Consider the following 14,923-nt stretch of genomic DNA (forward strand, 5'->3'; position numbering starts at 1 on the left):
TTTACAAATTAAAATATTTGGTAGATCGTTTTTAGTTATTTTGACCTCCCCACATTGTAAATGGAAGAGGAAGTGTAAACTCTAACATAGCCTATTAGCTAGCATGGTGTAGGCACGATTTGGGCCTGGGTGGGTGCAGACTGAACAAGAAAAACTAAAACAAAAAATGAAACAAATTATGCTCTAATTGTTAGTGTTCCAAACGGGACATTATTTGTCTTTTTACCCAAGCATTGTACTTGACTTGGGCAGGAGCGCACCGGAACTGAGTACTGGCACCTCAAATTATCTTCTGCTTGAGTTCCTGCATCTCCTATAGAATATTATCTCAAAGTATTGAGGAGTTCCTGCACCTAAATATAAACAGTACCGGCACCCAAAAATAGTACCGGCAGCTATTTGTGTCCAAGTCAAGCACTGGCCTAAACATGCATACACCATCAGATATAATTCATAGCAAGTAGTAGGGAGTGGGTGAGAGAACGAAAGGGATATACACTGAGTGTACAAAACATTAAGAACACCTTCCGCACCTCTCTGATTCAGAGGGGTTGGGTTAAATGCGGAAGACACATTTCGGTTGAATGCATTCAGTTGTGCAACTGACTAGGTATCCCCTTTCCCTAATATTGAGTTGAACAGCCTCAGAACAGCATCAATTCATTGGGGCATGGACTCTACGAGGTGTCGAAAGCGTTACACAGGGATGCTGGCCCATGTTGACTCCAATGCTTCCCACAGTTGTGTCAAGTTGGCTGGATGTCCTTTGGGTGGTGAAACATTCTTGTTACACAGGAAACTGTTGAGCATGAAAAACCCAGCAGCGGTGTAGTTCTTGACACAAACCGTTGCACCTGGCACCTACAAACATACCTCATTCAAAGGCACTTAAATCTGTGTCTTGCCCATTCACCCTCTGAATGGCACACATACACAATCCATGTCTCAATCGTCTCAAGGCTTAAAAATCCTTCTTTAACCTGTATCCTCCCCTTCATCTACACTGATTGAAGTGGATTTAACAAGTGACATCAATAAGGGATCATAGCTTTCACCTGGATTTTCCTGGTCAGTCTATGTCATAGAAAGAGCAGGTGTTCTTAATGTTTTGTACACTCAGTGTATATTGACAATAATAATAATAATAATACATTTGATTTGGCAGATGCCTTTCAGGACACTCAAGAACAACTTACATAAAATCTACTGCTGTACATAAAATATATTTCATTTAGGCCTATGTAATGCATTTAAATTATTATTTATTATTTACCAGGAAAAAACGATAAAAACAAATTGTAAAAAAAACAACAACAATCAGCTTATCAATTTAATAATAATGGCCGGGTTCTGGCACGTGTCACTTCGCACTGATACCTTGTGCAGTAAACAGTAGCTATTGCTGTGTAGGCTAGGCTGCACTGTGTAGGCTACTCACCGTTAGCTAGCTACAACATTAGTGTAGGCCACTCACTAGCCAACTTGGCTAGCAAAAACAAGTAAAATGGGCAAACAAAGCTCACTGATTTTTTTTAATCAAGGGACCGTGTATAGAAGAGGATGTTGGAATCATTTGCCAAGTTATTTGATGTCAGGGATTTCGCCATGAAGGGCCTCCAGTTCCCCTCTATATCAATCACTGATTGCAATGATCTAATCGAGGGCCTTTGTCGTGGAAATGTCAGTACTGAGAGAAACTTAGACAACTATTCAAGCAATTATCTTTATTTAACATTGATTAATTATTGCAATAATGAAGCCGTTGACCGCATACTCTGAAGTGTGTGTGCCGAGAGCTTGACCTTACAGAGGAATCCTGGTTCTTATATAGCTGACACTAAAATGCGTAGTCATGGCTGGTTCCACCCCTCCCATCATAAGCCACCTTGGGTTCATCCTATAGTTATCTGCACCTGGTGTTGTTTTAGCCCCCAGCCTGGCTTAGTTTCCCAGATGCAAGAATGATTAGAAACAATGAAGGATTGTTCTACATTTTACATTTACGGCATTTAGCAGATGCTCTTATCCAGAGCGACTTACATACATTTTCATACTTTTTTCATACTAGTCCCCCATGGGAATCGAACCCACAACCCTGGCGTTGCAAGCACCATGCTGAGCTACACGGGACTACTAAGCGATCTCAAGTACAACCCATTCTTGACCATACGCCCAGATTAGCTGCAGGGAGCTAGAGTGGAAACCATCCCTTTACCAAAACACAGCATTAGGAGTAGAACAGAAATGTCTTACACTTTGTTAAGTATATAATTGTTAACTATTCATATCAAACAAATCAGGTAAATACGTAATTTCTCTCTCACATTCCCCTCTCAAGAAACTCAGTTTCTTTTAGAAAATGTAAGGGTACAAGCATTACATAATTTTTGATAAACATACAATTAAACAAACAAAATACATATTTCTGGTGCCTGACATTTCATCCATGGTAAACAACCTTCCTTTGGGTTGCTGAGTTTTAGACCTTTCTTATCAAAACACAGTCAATCTGGAACAGAAAATAGAAACATAAAAAAATCATACACAAGCTTCATTACAGCAGATAGGACGGTCACCACACTGGCACCATGCACAATGGTAGGGGTCAGCATGATGAAAATGTCCATCCTTACCATTCATTGATTTTTAACACCAAGAACATCTACCTTTCTTGGTACATTTCCTACAAACTGAGTGGACCATTAGTTCAATACCCTTAGCCCTAAGATCACGGTTGGAGTCCTCATCATCAGATATGTAATCAGGAATGGGAAATAGGTCTGGAATATCAGGCATTCTATCATTTATAGATTCATCATCATTATTCTCATCATCATCCTCAGATTCAGCATGATCATCAAGCAATGGCATAGTGAGGGCAGTATCCAGCACTTTACAACAAAGCTTTTTAACACCGACAATGAGAAATAGCACAGCAAAAAATATTACTACGTCATAAATGAGCCAATGGAAAACTGTTGCTCCCATAACACCAAATAATGACTGAACCCATCCAAACGGATCCCATCCTCGTTGCCAAAAATGTAGTGGAAATTTCAGTACTGAGAGAGACTTAGACAACTATTCAAGCAATTGTCTTTATTTAACGTTGATTAATTATTGCAATAATGAAGCCGTCAACCGCACACTCTGAAGTGTGTGTGCCGAGAGCTTGACCTTACAGAGGAATCCTGGTTCTTATATAGCTGACACTAAAATGCGTAGTCATGGCTGGTTCCACCCCTCCCATGCATGTCACACCTTAAAGACAGTTTCAGTACATTCAGAGACCATGATCAGCACTAAAACGCTGTTTTTATTCAACACTTTTAGGAATCATGAAACACACTACTCCACTTTCGACTTGCACTTTCTCCCTCCCTCCGCTGAGACATGACCATCAGTCCAGTGAAATAAAAAAACGAGTTATTTCAATTTATTCTCTGATGTGCCCTTTTAAGTAAAAGGCTACAACAACTGACCTATTGCCAGTGTTATCATATAGCCTAGCTTGAGACTCGAGTTTTGAAATTGAAGGGACTCTACGTTATTTATAAAAGGGGTAGGCCTATATGGAGAAAATCGGACCTCTTATAAAAAAAAATTAAAATAGGCAAATGCATGAAACATTTATTTATTTCCAGTCAATGTAATGAGCCTTCATTTTTAGTAATTCTATTGGGAATCTAACTTTGCCCTGTGCTTCTCCGCCCATGCACTATAGTTAGGCCTTATAGGCTATTGATCATTTAATTGATATCACACAATACATTGTAGGCTCACTTGATCTCCCGCGCCCAGCAGAGAATTGCACTCGGCTTGCATTTTGACTCATAAAGTGATCTCGACTAAGAAAAGGTTGGTCATCACTGTTCTAGTCTATATAGGCTATGGTTGCCAATTGTGATTATTACATGACATTATGTTCTAGTCTCATGGTCTTTTAAATATAGGCCTATGGTTTATTATGTGTAGGTCTATGTGAGTCGCATGTTAAATGGAAGAGTCATGGATTTACGTAGGCCTACAATACAATTTGGACTATGTTAGATGGTTTGTTGTGTGCAATAGATTTTAGTAGGGAATAGGATAGGCTTTTAGATCATTTAATGATGATTTGAGTGCCCAAATTTTGGCCCACCTACATTTTTGCTGGCCCTGCCATCAACTGATTTCTGCCCACGCCACTGTTAGGTAGTAATGTAACGCCAAACACATTTTCGCTACGAGCAGCTGTTTAGCTGGTTAAACAAAGGTTAGCCATGTGTTGGCAAAAATGTATGTTTAAGTCAAGAAAGCTTACCAGCAGCCAGTGGCACTTGCTGCACTGAAAGCCTCTTCGCAGGGGCTTTTTCAAAGCCTATGTTAGATACCCTAGTGAGTGTAATTGGCTTCAATTACTGTAATTTGCTCAATATTAGGAGTTGAGAAATAAAGTTGACATCATTAGAAAGAAGATATTATCCTCTTTTCTACTGTAGGTACAGTGAGGGAAAAAAGTATTTGAACCCCTGCTGATTTTGTACGTTTGCCCACTGACAAAGAAATGATCAGTCTATAATTTTAATGGTAGGTTTATTTGAACAGTGAGAGACAGAATACAACAAAAAATCCAGAAAAACGCATGTCAAAAATGTTATTAATTGATTTGCATTTTAATGAGGGAAATAAGTATTTGACTCCCTCTCAATCAGAAAGATTTCTGGCTCCCAGGTGTCTTTTATACAGGTAACGAGCTGAGATTAGGAGCACACTCTTAAAGGGAGTGCTCCTAATCTCAGTTTGTTACCTGTATTTACATTTTAGTCATTTAGCAGACGCTCTTATCCAGAGCGACTTACAGTTAGTGAGTGCATACATTATTTTTTTTATTTTTTTCATACTGGCCCCCCCGTGGGAATCGAACCCACAACCCTGGCGTTGCAAACGCCATGCTCTACCAACTGAGCTACATCCCTGCCGGCCTTTCCCTCCCCTACCCTGGACGACACTGGGCCAATTCTGCACCGCCCCATGGGTCTCCCGGTCGCGGCCGGCTACGACAGAGCCTGGATTTGAACCAGGATCTCTAGTGGCACAGTGCCTTTTACCTGTCCACAGAAGCAATCAATCAATCAGATTCCAAACTCTCCACCATGGCCAAGACCAAAAAGCTATCCAAGGATGTCAGGGACAACATTGTAGACCTACACAAGGCTGGAATGGGCTACAAGACCATCGCCAAGCAGCTTGGTGAGAAGGTGACAACAGTTTGCGATTATTCGCAAATGGAAGAAACACAAAATAATCTCCCTTGGCCTGGGGCTCCATGCAAGATCTCACCTCGTGGAGTTGCAATGATCATGAGAACGGGGAGGAATCAGCCCAGAACTACACAGGAGGATCTTGTCAATGATCTCAAGGCAGCTGGGACCATAGTCACCAAGAAAACAATTGGTAACACACTACGCCGTGAAGGACTGAAATCCTGCAGCGCCCGCAAGGTCCCCCTGCTCAAGAAAGCACATATACATGCCCGTCTGAAGTTTGCCAATGAACATCTCAATGATTCAGAGGAGAACTGGGTGAAAGTATTGTGGTCAGATGAGACCAAAATAGAGCTCTTTGGCATCAACTCAACTCGCCGTGTTTGGAGGAGGAGGAATGCTGCCTATGACCCTAAGAACACCATCCCCACCGTCAAACATGGAGGTGGAAACATTATGCTTTGGGGGTGTTTTTCTGCTAAGGGGACAGGACAACCACCGCATCAAAGGGACGATGGACGGGGCCATGTACCCTCAAATCTTGTGTGAGAACCTCCTTCCCTCAGCCAGGGCATTGAAAATGGGTCGTGGATGGGTATTCCAGCATGACAATGACCCAAAACACACGGCCAAGGCAACAAAGGAGTGGCTCAAGAAGAGGCACATTAAGGTCCTGGAGTGGCCTAGCCAGTCTCCAGACCTCGAAATCTTAATGACTTGGAGAAGATCTGCGAAGAGGAGTGGGACAAAATCCCTCCTGAGATGTGTGCAAACCTGGTGGCCAACTACAAGAAACGTCTGACCTCTGTGATTGCCAACAAGGGTTTTACCACCAAGTACTAAGTCATGTTTTGCAGAGGGATCAAATACTTATTTTCCTCATTAAAATGCTAATCAATTTATAACATTTTTGACATGCGTTTTTCTGGATGTTTTTGTTATTATTTTGTCTCTCACTGTTCAAATAAACCTACCATTAAAATTATAGACTGATCATGTCTTTGTCAGTGGGCAAACGTACAAAATCAGCAGGGGATCAAATACTTTTTTTCCCTCACTGTATGTAATTAAACATTCATTTATTCGTTATATTTACACTGCATTCGGAAAGTATTCACACCTTTAACTTTTTCCACATTTTGTTGTGTTACAGCCTGAATTTAAAATTGATTCAATTGAGATGTTCTGTCACTGGCCTACACACAATACCACACAATGTCAAAGTGGAATTATGTTTTTCGAAATGTTTACAAATTAATTAAAAATGTTGCCTATAAGGCCTAACTCAGTTGCCGGAGAGGAAGAAACGGCTCAGGGATTTCACAATGAGGCATATGGTGACTTTAAAACAGTAACAGAGTTTAATGGCTGTGATAGGAGAAAACTGGGGATGATGGCTCAACAAAATTGTAGTTACTCCACAATACTAACCTAATTGACAGAGTGAAAAGAAGGAAGCCTGTACAGAATACAAATATTCCAAAACATGCATCCTGTTTGCAATAAGGCACTAAAGTAAAACTGCAAATAATGTGGCAAAGAAATTCAGTTTGGGGCAAATCCAACAATACACATCACTGAGTACCTCTCTATATATTTTCAAGCATGGTGGTGGCTGCAACATGTTATGGGTATGCTTGTCATCGGCAAGGACTAGGGAGTTTTTTATGATGAACAGAAACGGAATAGAGCTAAGCACAGGCAAAATCGTAGAGGAAAACCTGGTTCAGTCTGCTTTCCTCCAGACACTGGGAGACAAATTCACCTTTCAGCAGGACAATAACCTAAAACACAAGGCCAAATATACACTGGAGTTGCTTACCAAGATTACATTGAATGTTCCTGAGTGGCCTAGTTACTGTTTTGACTTAAATAGACTTGAAAATGGCTGTGTAGCAATGATCAACAACCAACTTGACAGAGCTTGAAGAATTTCTAAAATAATAATGTGCAAATATTGTACAATCCAGGTGTGCAAAGCTCTTAGAGACTTACCCAGAAAGACTCACAGCTGTAATCGCTGCCAAAGTTGATTCTATCATGTATTGACTCAGGGGGTTGAATACTTATCTAATCAAGCTATATTAGTATATTACTTTTCATATTTATTTTTTTACAAACGTTACAATTTGTCTTCCACTTTGAAATTACAGAGTATTTTGTGTAGATAGTTGACATTTTTATTTTATTAAATCAATTTTCTAAAAAGTAAAGGGGTGTGAATATTTTCTGAAGGCACTGTATTTCAAGGGAACAACAATCTCCTCCGAGAAGATTGAACGACTACTGATTTCAGCACCCAAAGAATAGCTTGCAATTACACACAACATTGTTCTGTATAATTGCGGGCTATTCTTTGGGTGCTGAAAACAGTAGTTTTTCATAAAAACTACATTTTATGTAACGTCAGAGCTTCAGTCCACCCACACTAGTCGCCGCTCAACTCCATTGTAAATTGTGGAGTGGAGTTTAATCGGCTAGTTTTTGCGTAACCAAGTCAAGATGTGTTTTCCTTACAGAAACGAGGATGAAACCAACATGATTAGCACCGATGGCCTCTCTAAATGCGAGGCGACCTGGCGTGAGACTGGGAAAAGGCCACAGGCGGAGATGCTGCACCTTCTGTCTGCTGTCATTGTCTGGCTTGTGACGGGGACGACCATCTCCAGTCTTAACAAATGGATTTTTGCAGTGTACAACTTCAGGTACCCCTTACTGCTGTCGGCCCTGCACATGTTGACAGCGATAGTGGTGGACTATGGGCTTATTAAACTGCGAATGCTCCAGCACAAAGGTGGGGTTGACAAGCAGAAGGACCTTACCACCAGCGCCAAATGCAAGGTGTTTCTATTGAGCTTGACATTTTGTGCCAGCATCGCGTTTGGCAACGTGGGTCTGAACTATGTCCAGCTGTCATTTGCCCAAATGATCTACACCACCACGCCAATCTTCACCCTGGCCATCTCCACCCTGATCCTGGGCAAGCAACATCACATCCTCAAATACACAGCCATGATGCCCATCTGTCTGGGAGCCTCGTTCAGCATTATGGGTGAGGTCCAGTACGACCAGACAGGCTGCTTCTTCGTATTCGCCGCGACAATGTTGAGAGGTGTCAAAACAATCCAGCAAAGTGAGTAAAGTCACAGCTGCTACCTTCAAATTGCCTTTATGGTAGTTGTTATGTTGCATCTCTGATGGTGGTTGACATATTTGTCATCACTTTGAATGTTGAACTGTATAATTAACTGGTGTTCACACATGTATCTGCCCTCTCATTGGCTAGAATGGTCCCACCTGATCTTGCCTCCTCTCACCTGTTTTCCATCTTTGAGGACATGTATTTCCATTGCTAGAGCGGTCACTCGAATATCTTGTAAATACTGTATAATAGACAGTCTTTGCTGCAATTTAGCTGGTACACCATTGACATTTAAATTGAATTGAAACTTTAACTTTTAATTACTACCAGTAAGATGGCTGCCGGTCCACCCACCGTCGAATGTCTATTCTATTATCTATATTTCTATGATTTCAATAGGTTTCCTATGGAAGATTGATAGTTTAATTTATAACAAAGGATATTCTCACACAAGTCAACATTATTGATGTGTAGACCTCCAACCATATTTGTGGTACCATTTGAAAGGTGAAATGTCATTTTAGTACATTTATCAGCCAAAACATGACACTCACCCAGTATTCAAGAGTATGCTGTGTCTCAACCAATGGCAGGCACAACACAAACACCTCAGATGATGTAAAATATGGTCTAAGCTAAAGCGTATATGAACAAAAAAGTTAGTGTAAAAAGGGTCAATGCAGATAGTCTGGGTAACTATTTAACTAACTATTTAGCAGTCTAATGGCTTGGGGGTAGAAGCTGTTCAGATTCCGGTTGGTTCCAGACTTGGTGCATCAGTACCGCTTGCCATGCAGTAGTAGAGAGAACAGTCTATGACTTGGGTGGCTGGAGTCTATGACCATTCTTATGGCCTTCCTCTGACACCGCCTTGTATCGAGGTCCTGGATGGCAGGGAGCTCGGCCCCAGTGATGTACTGGGCTGTACGCACTACCCTCTGTAGCGCCTTGCGGTCGGATGCCAAGCAGTTGCCATACCAAGCGATGATGCAGCTAGTCAAGATGCTCTCAATGGTGCAGCTGTATAACTTTTTGAGGATCTGAGGGCCCATGCCAAATCTTTTCAGCCTCCTGAAGGGGAAGAGGCATTGTCATACCGTCTTCATGACTTTGTTGGTGTGTGGACCATGATAGTTCCTTAGTGATGTGGACACAGATGAAGTTGGAGCTCTTGACCTGCTCCACTACAGCCCCGATGATGTGAATGGTGGCGTGCTCAGCCCTCTCACATAGCATTCTCACATAGGTAAATCTCACATTCTCACTCTTGTCCAGGTGGGAAAGGGCAGTGTGGAGTGTAGTAGAGATTGTGTCATCTGTGGATCTGTTTGGGCGGGTATGCGAATTGGAGTGGGTCCAGGGTGTCTGGGATGATGGTGTTGATGTGATCCATGACCAACCTTTCATGGCTACAGATGTGAGTGCTACGGGGCAATAGTCATTTAGACAGGTTGCCTTTCTTGGGTACAGGGACTATGGTGGTCTACTTGAAACATGTAGGTATTACAGACTGGGTCAGGGAGAGGTTGAAAATGTCAGTGAAGACACTTGCCAGCTGGTCAGCACATGCTCTGAGTATGCGTCCTGGTAATCCGTCTGTCCCTGCAGCCTTTTGAATGTTAACCTGTTTAAAGGTCTTACTCACATTGACTACGGAGAGCATGATCACACAGTCGTCCGAAACAGCTGGTGCTCTCATGCATGGTTCAGTGTTGCTTACCTCGGTAGGCATGTGTCACTGGGCAGCTCGCAGCTGGGTTTGCTTTTGTAATCCGTTATATTTTGCAAGCCCTGCCACATCCGACGAGCATCAGAGCCGGTGTAGTAGAATTTGATCTTAGTCCTGTATTGACGCTTTGCCTTTTTGATGGTTCGCCGGTGGGCGTTTTGAGATTCCTTATAATTGTCCAGATTAGTGTCCCGCTCCTTGAAAGCGGCTGCTCTAGCCTTTAGCTCAGTACAGCTGTTGCTTGTAATCCATGGCTTCTGGTTTGGATATGTACGTACGGTGACTGTGGCGACAGCGTTGTTGATGCACTTATTAATGAAGCCGGTGACTGATGTGGTAAACTCCTCAATGCCATCGGATGAATCCGGTACATATTCCAGTCTGCGCTAGCGAAACAGTCCTGTAGCTTAGCATCCGCTTCATCAGACCACTTCTGTATTGAGTGCGTCACTGCGACTTCCTGTTTTTGCTTGTAAGCAGGAATCAGGAGGATAGAGTTATGGTCAGATTTGCCAAATGGAGGACGAGGGAGAGCTTTGTATGCGTTTCTGTGCGTGGAGTAAAGGTGATCAATAGTTTTTTTGCCTCCAGTTGCACACATGACATGCTGGTAGAAATTAGGTAAAACGGATTTCAGTTTTCCTGCATTCAAATTACCGGCCATTAGGAGCGCCGCATCTGGATGAGCATTTTATCATTTGTTTATTGTCTTAGTACCAGCATCGGTTTGTGATGGTAAATAGACAGCTACGAAAAATATAGATTAAAACTCTCGAGACTTCCTTAATTCCCTTCCTGTATTTGAGCAGTATGAACTTGTTCATATATTTGCTCTACTTGTTTTGTTAGTGGACTGTACAGTGCTGTACTGATAATGAGTCTCATGATGTGAAATCCACTCTGAGTAAACAAACCTATGACATTTCCATGTTCTGAACATGGCAGATTTGACATTACGTTAAAATAATGACTCATGGTCTGGATTTTCTCCTCACTCAGAACCACCATCCTGAAATACCAATGTAGTTGGATGGTGTCGTGTCGTGTTTCAGCAGCTATTTTCAACCTACCATCGTAAAGGACCCACTTGTTTACTTTATATGACACATATCAGTGGTGTACGTGTCTTGTTTTGCTACAGGCGGCTCACTCCCTAGGTATCCATGCAATTATCTGACATGTTGTTTCGCAAATAGAACACATCTTAATGATATGAATGTGGAACTACAGTGCTGTTCTGTATGATTATGTTTAAATTATGTTTTATTTCTCTCTATCCTCTCTTATCTATTTAATCTCGCCACCCAGAACCAAATCTTGTGTTTGCGCTATAATGTTTAGTCTGTCATGAGACTACTTTGTATTTAATCACTGCGTGTTTAGCCTACTTTTGTGTGTGTATTCTGCTTCTCTCTATGTAGCTTATATTTCAATGGTTTTCTTTGTGTGTCTCTCAGGTATGTTGCTCCAGGAGGAGAAGATCAACTCTGTGTTCCTGCTCTACCTGATGTCTATCCCCAGTTTCTGCATCCTGGCCGTAGCTGCTCTGGCCCTGGAAAACTGGGCCGTGCTGGAGTCTCCAATGCACTACGACCACAACCTGTGGCTCTTCATCCTGCTCAGCTGCCTTGGCTCTGTCATGTACAACCTGGCCAGCTGCTGCGTCATCACTCTCACCTCTGCCGTCACCCTGCACATCCTAGGCAACCTGAGCGTGGTGGGCAACCTGCTGCTCTCCCAGCTGCTGTTTGGCAACGAGATGTCAGCGCTCAGCTGCGCTGGTGTGGCGCTCACGCTCTCTGGCATGCTCATCTACCAGAACTCTGAGTTCATCTCTGACTACCTGGATGCACGGCGAGCCAAAGCCAGGGAGCTCAGCCGAGGGAGGGAGGAGGATATTGCTGGCCCATTCCAACCGGCCCCCCAAGACCAGCAGGAGAGGGTAGACGCCGACGGCAAGAGAGAGGACAAGATGGACTGAGAGAGAGAGAGAGAGAGAGAGAGAGAGAGAGAGAGAGAGAGAGAGAGAGAGAGAGAGAGAGAGAGAGAGAGAGAGAGAGAGAGAGAGAGAGAGAGAGAGAGAGAGAGAGAGAGAGAGAGAGAGAGAGAGAGAGAGAGAGAGAGAGAGAGAGAGAGAGAGAGAGAGAGAGAGAGAGAGAGAGAATAGGACTTTCTGTCCTTAGGGTTAGTTAAGTCAGGTGGTTCTGTGGAGAGGTTCAGGCAATGGGCTGTGACCTCATGAGGTCATAGTTGATGATGACGACATAAGTGACAGAACTTGTTTGGTTGGGTCGTTTTTACCTCTTCACTGTGCCAATGTATTTATTTCAGCCATGATCTCATGGAACAGAAGTCAGTCTAGGCCAGCTGACAAAAAAAACAGATGCCTTTAGGAAAGTGACAGTTGAGTTTGTACTGTTCTAATACCCATACATGCACACATACTGGTATGCATGCATGTGCACACAAACTATGTGATATATCTCATGAGATATCACACATTGTCACTCACACTACTCCACTGTGAAAATGTTATCTTTGAGTGAGTGCTCAATGGGATGGTTGGGTGGGAAGGACTAGGAACACTCCTCATATGGATAGGCACAAATACATTTTAAAAACATATGGGACTGTTACCTCACCTTCCCCAGGTCTCGTATCAGTGGGAAAGAGGTTTTGTGGCAGCTTTTTATTTGGGGGAACTTAAAATGGGGGTTCTGCATTTGTTATAGTGCTATAGCTTTTGTCTAGATGAAGTTTACAATGGCAGAAACATGCAAGCTAACAGGTTCGGTATATAATTTCTCCTGTCTGTTTGTAAGCATGTTTCTGCAAGCCATTTAAGCAAGCCATTAAGCCACAATGTTAATGTACTGCATAGTGAGGCATAGATCTGAGGGGAGCCACTTTGTCCCACTCAACGACCCCTTATTGAATTTCCCTTAATTTCCTCTTAATAAAAGGAACCTGTTATAATCAGTTTAATAACCTCCAACCTGTACAGCAGTTCTCACTGCAGCATACCTCTATTATTAGGCCTATCCACTCTCTAAGGAGTCTCACTCATCTTTAGCACACTCCATAAAAAGTATTTCATCATCCTCTCCTTACCGCCACTCGAACTGAAATGTCTTCCCTGCCAGCTCTCATGTCTCCACTCAGAGGGTGCCACTGTTTTTAACTTTTACGTTTAGTCTTCTTTATAACTGACCTCTTTGAAAGCTCTTACATTATGTTGTGTCCACAGCACTGACATATGTCAGAAGTCACTCAGTAATTGGAGGTCTAGTCAACTGGTCTGTCACTTGGCAAACTAATGTATGTTCTGTGACTGGAGGTCTAGCGTAACTCTCAGACTCAGGTGTGAGACTGAATCTGATGTATTTACACCAGGGGAGAATGAGGGCCCCCTTTCATTGAAGCCACAAATTTCAAGTCTGACCACGGTACTGCAGGCATTGTTTGCAGAAAACAGGATCCTCTATTATAGTGAATGAGAAAATGGCAATCTTCGTGGTTAATCTTTGTGTAAATAAATACATATTTTGAAGATGGTACCAATAATTGCTTCTATTACACCAAATGTATGTTCTTGAACTGATTATTTAAAAATCGCAAACAAAATAAGTTATACGGATAATTTAGTTGCTAATGGTAGCCTGCAGTACCCCCGTCGGCCTTCAAAGTTACTCAATGAGAGGGGGCAGCACTGAGCTAGCCTGCAACGTCACTTCCTGGAGTAGCTCAAACTGTGCATCGTATGTATCCATGAGATGCCATCTTAACCAACTTCATTTGGCTTCAAATGCGCTATTGAGTCTTCACATAGGAATAAATGGTGTCATGTGATCAATGGCTTTGCCCATTCATATACAGTCATTAAATTACACCCATCTTAAGGCCAGTGCTACCGAAAGGAGCTTATGAAGGTGTTGAATGAAGATGTTTCTAATCTTTCTTCCCCAGTCAAAGAACCTTCAGGTGTGGGACTTAGCCCCTCAGTTCAGCCTCTGATAGACTAATTGGAAATGGTTATATATTTTTTTATTATAAACTTGGTGGTTCGAGCCCTGAATGCTGATTGGCTGACAGCCATGGTATATCAGACCGTCTACCACGGGTTTGACAAAACATTTATTTTAACTGCTCTAATTACGTTGTAACCAGTTTATAATAGCAATAAGGCACCTCGGGGGTTTGTGGTATATGGCCAATATACCACTGCTAAGGCCTGTATCCAGGCACTCCGCGTTGCGTTGTACATAAGAACAGCCCTTAGCCGTGGTATATTGGCCATTTACCCCCCCCCCCCCCCCCCCCCTCCGGGCCTTATTGCTTAATTACACCCACCTGCTGTTTTTCCCCCAATATGTTGCCATATGCACAGCAGTAGACACATAATGGTTTGTTTCCAGCCTCAATCTGATAAATTAGTAATTTGAATGAAGATAATATGAATGCCAGTCCCCAGATTTTTTATAATATAATAATAATATGCCATTTAGCAGACGCTTTTATCCAAAGCGACTTACAGTCATGCGTGCATAATTTATTTTTTATTTTTTTATGGGTGGTCCCGGGGATCGAACCCACTACCTTGGTGTTACAAGCTCTGTGCTCTTTCTTACCAGCTGAGCTACAGAGGACAGAGTTCTATTGAGAGGATCTTGTTATTGATGTTAGTTAAATACCTTAGTCTTCAACATGGCTTGTTAAAGACAAATTGTTTAATGACTTAAGTAAGTTAGCGAGATCAAATAGTTGAAAGCATCTTCCCACAACCACAGTTTGTCTACTGGTCAACTG

At 42.4% G+C, this 14,923-nt stretch overlaps 1 protein-coding gene across 1 annotated transcript; it reads left to right on the forward strand.

Moving 5' to 3' along the window:
* Positions 1 to 7,748: 7,748 nt before the first annotated feature.
* LOC311128115 (solute carrier family 35 member E4-like) lies at positions 7,749 to 12,098 on the forward strand (the record flags this gene model as incomplete). The annotated part of the gene is made up of 2 exons (XM_084160087.1): positions 7,749 to 8,379; positions 11,575 to 12,098. 2 exons carry the CDS (start codon positions 7,749 to 7,751, stop codon positions 12,096 to 12,098), a joined length of 1,155 nt encoding a protein of 384 aa, XP_084016213.1.
* Between the last annotated feature and the right edge of the window lie 2,825 nt (positions 12,099 to 14,923).

The sequence above is a fragment of the Coregonus lavaretus genome (genome assembly GCF_964263955.1).
Source record: "Coregonus lavaretus genome assembly, chromosome: 4".
NCBI classification, from domain to species: Eukaryota; Metazoa; Chordata; class Actinopteri; order Salmoniformes; family Salmonidae; genus Coregonus; species Coregonus lavaretus.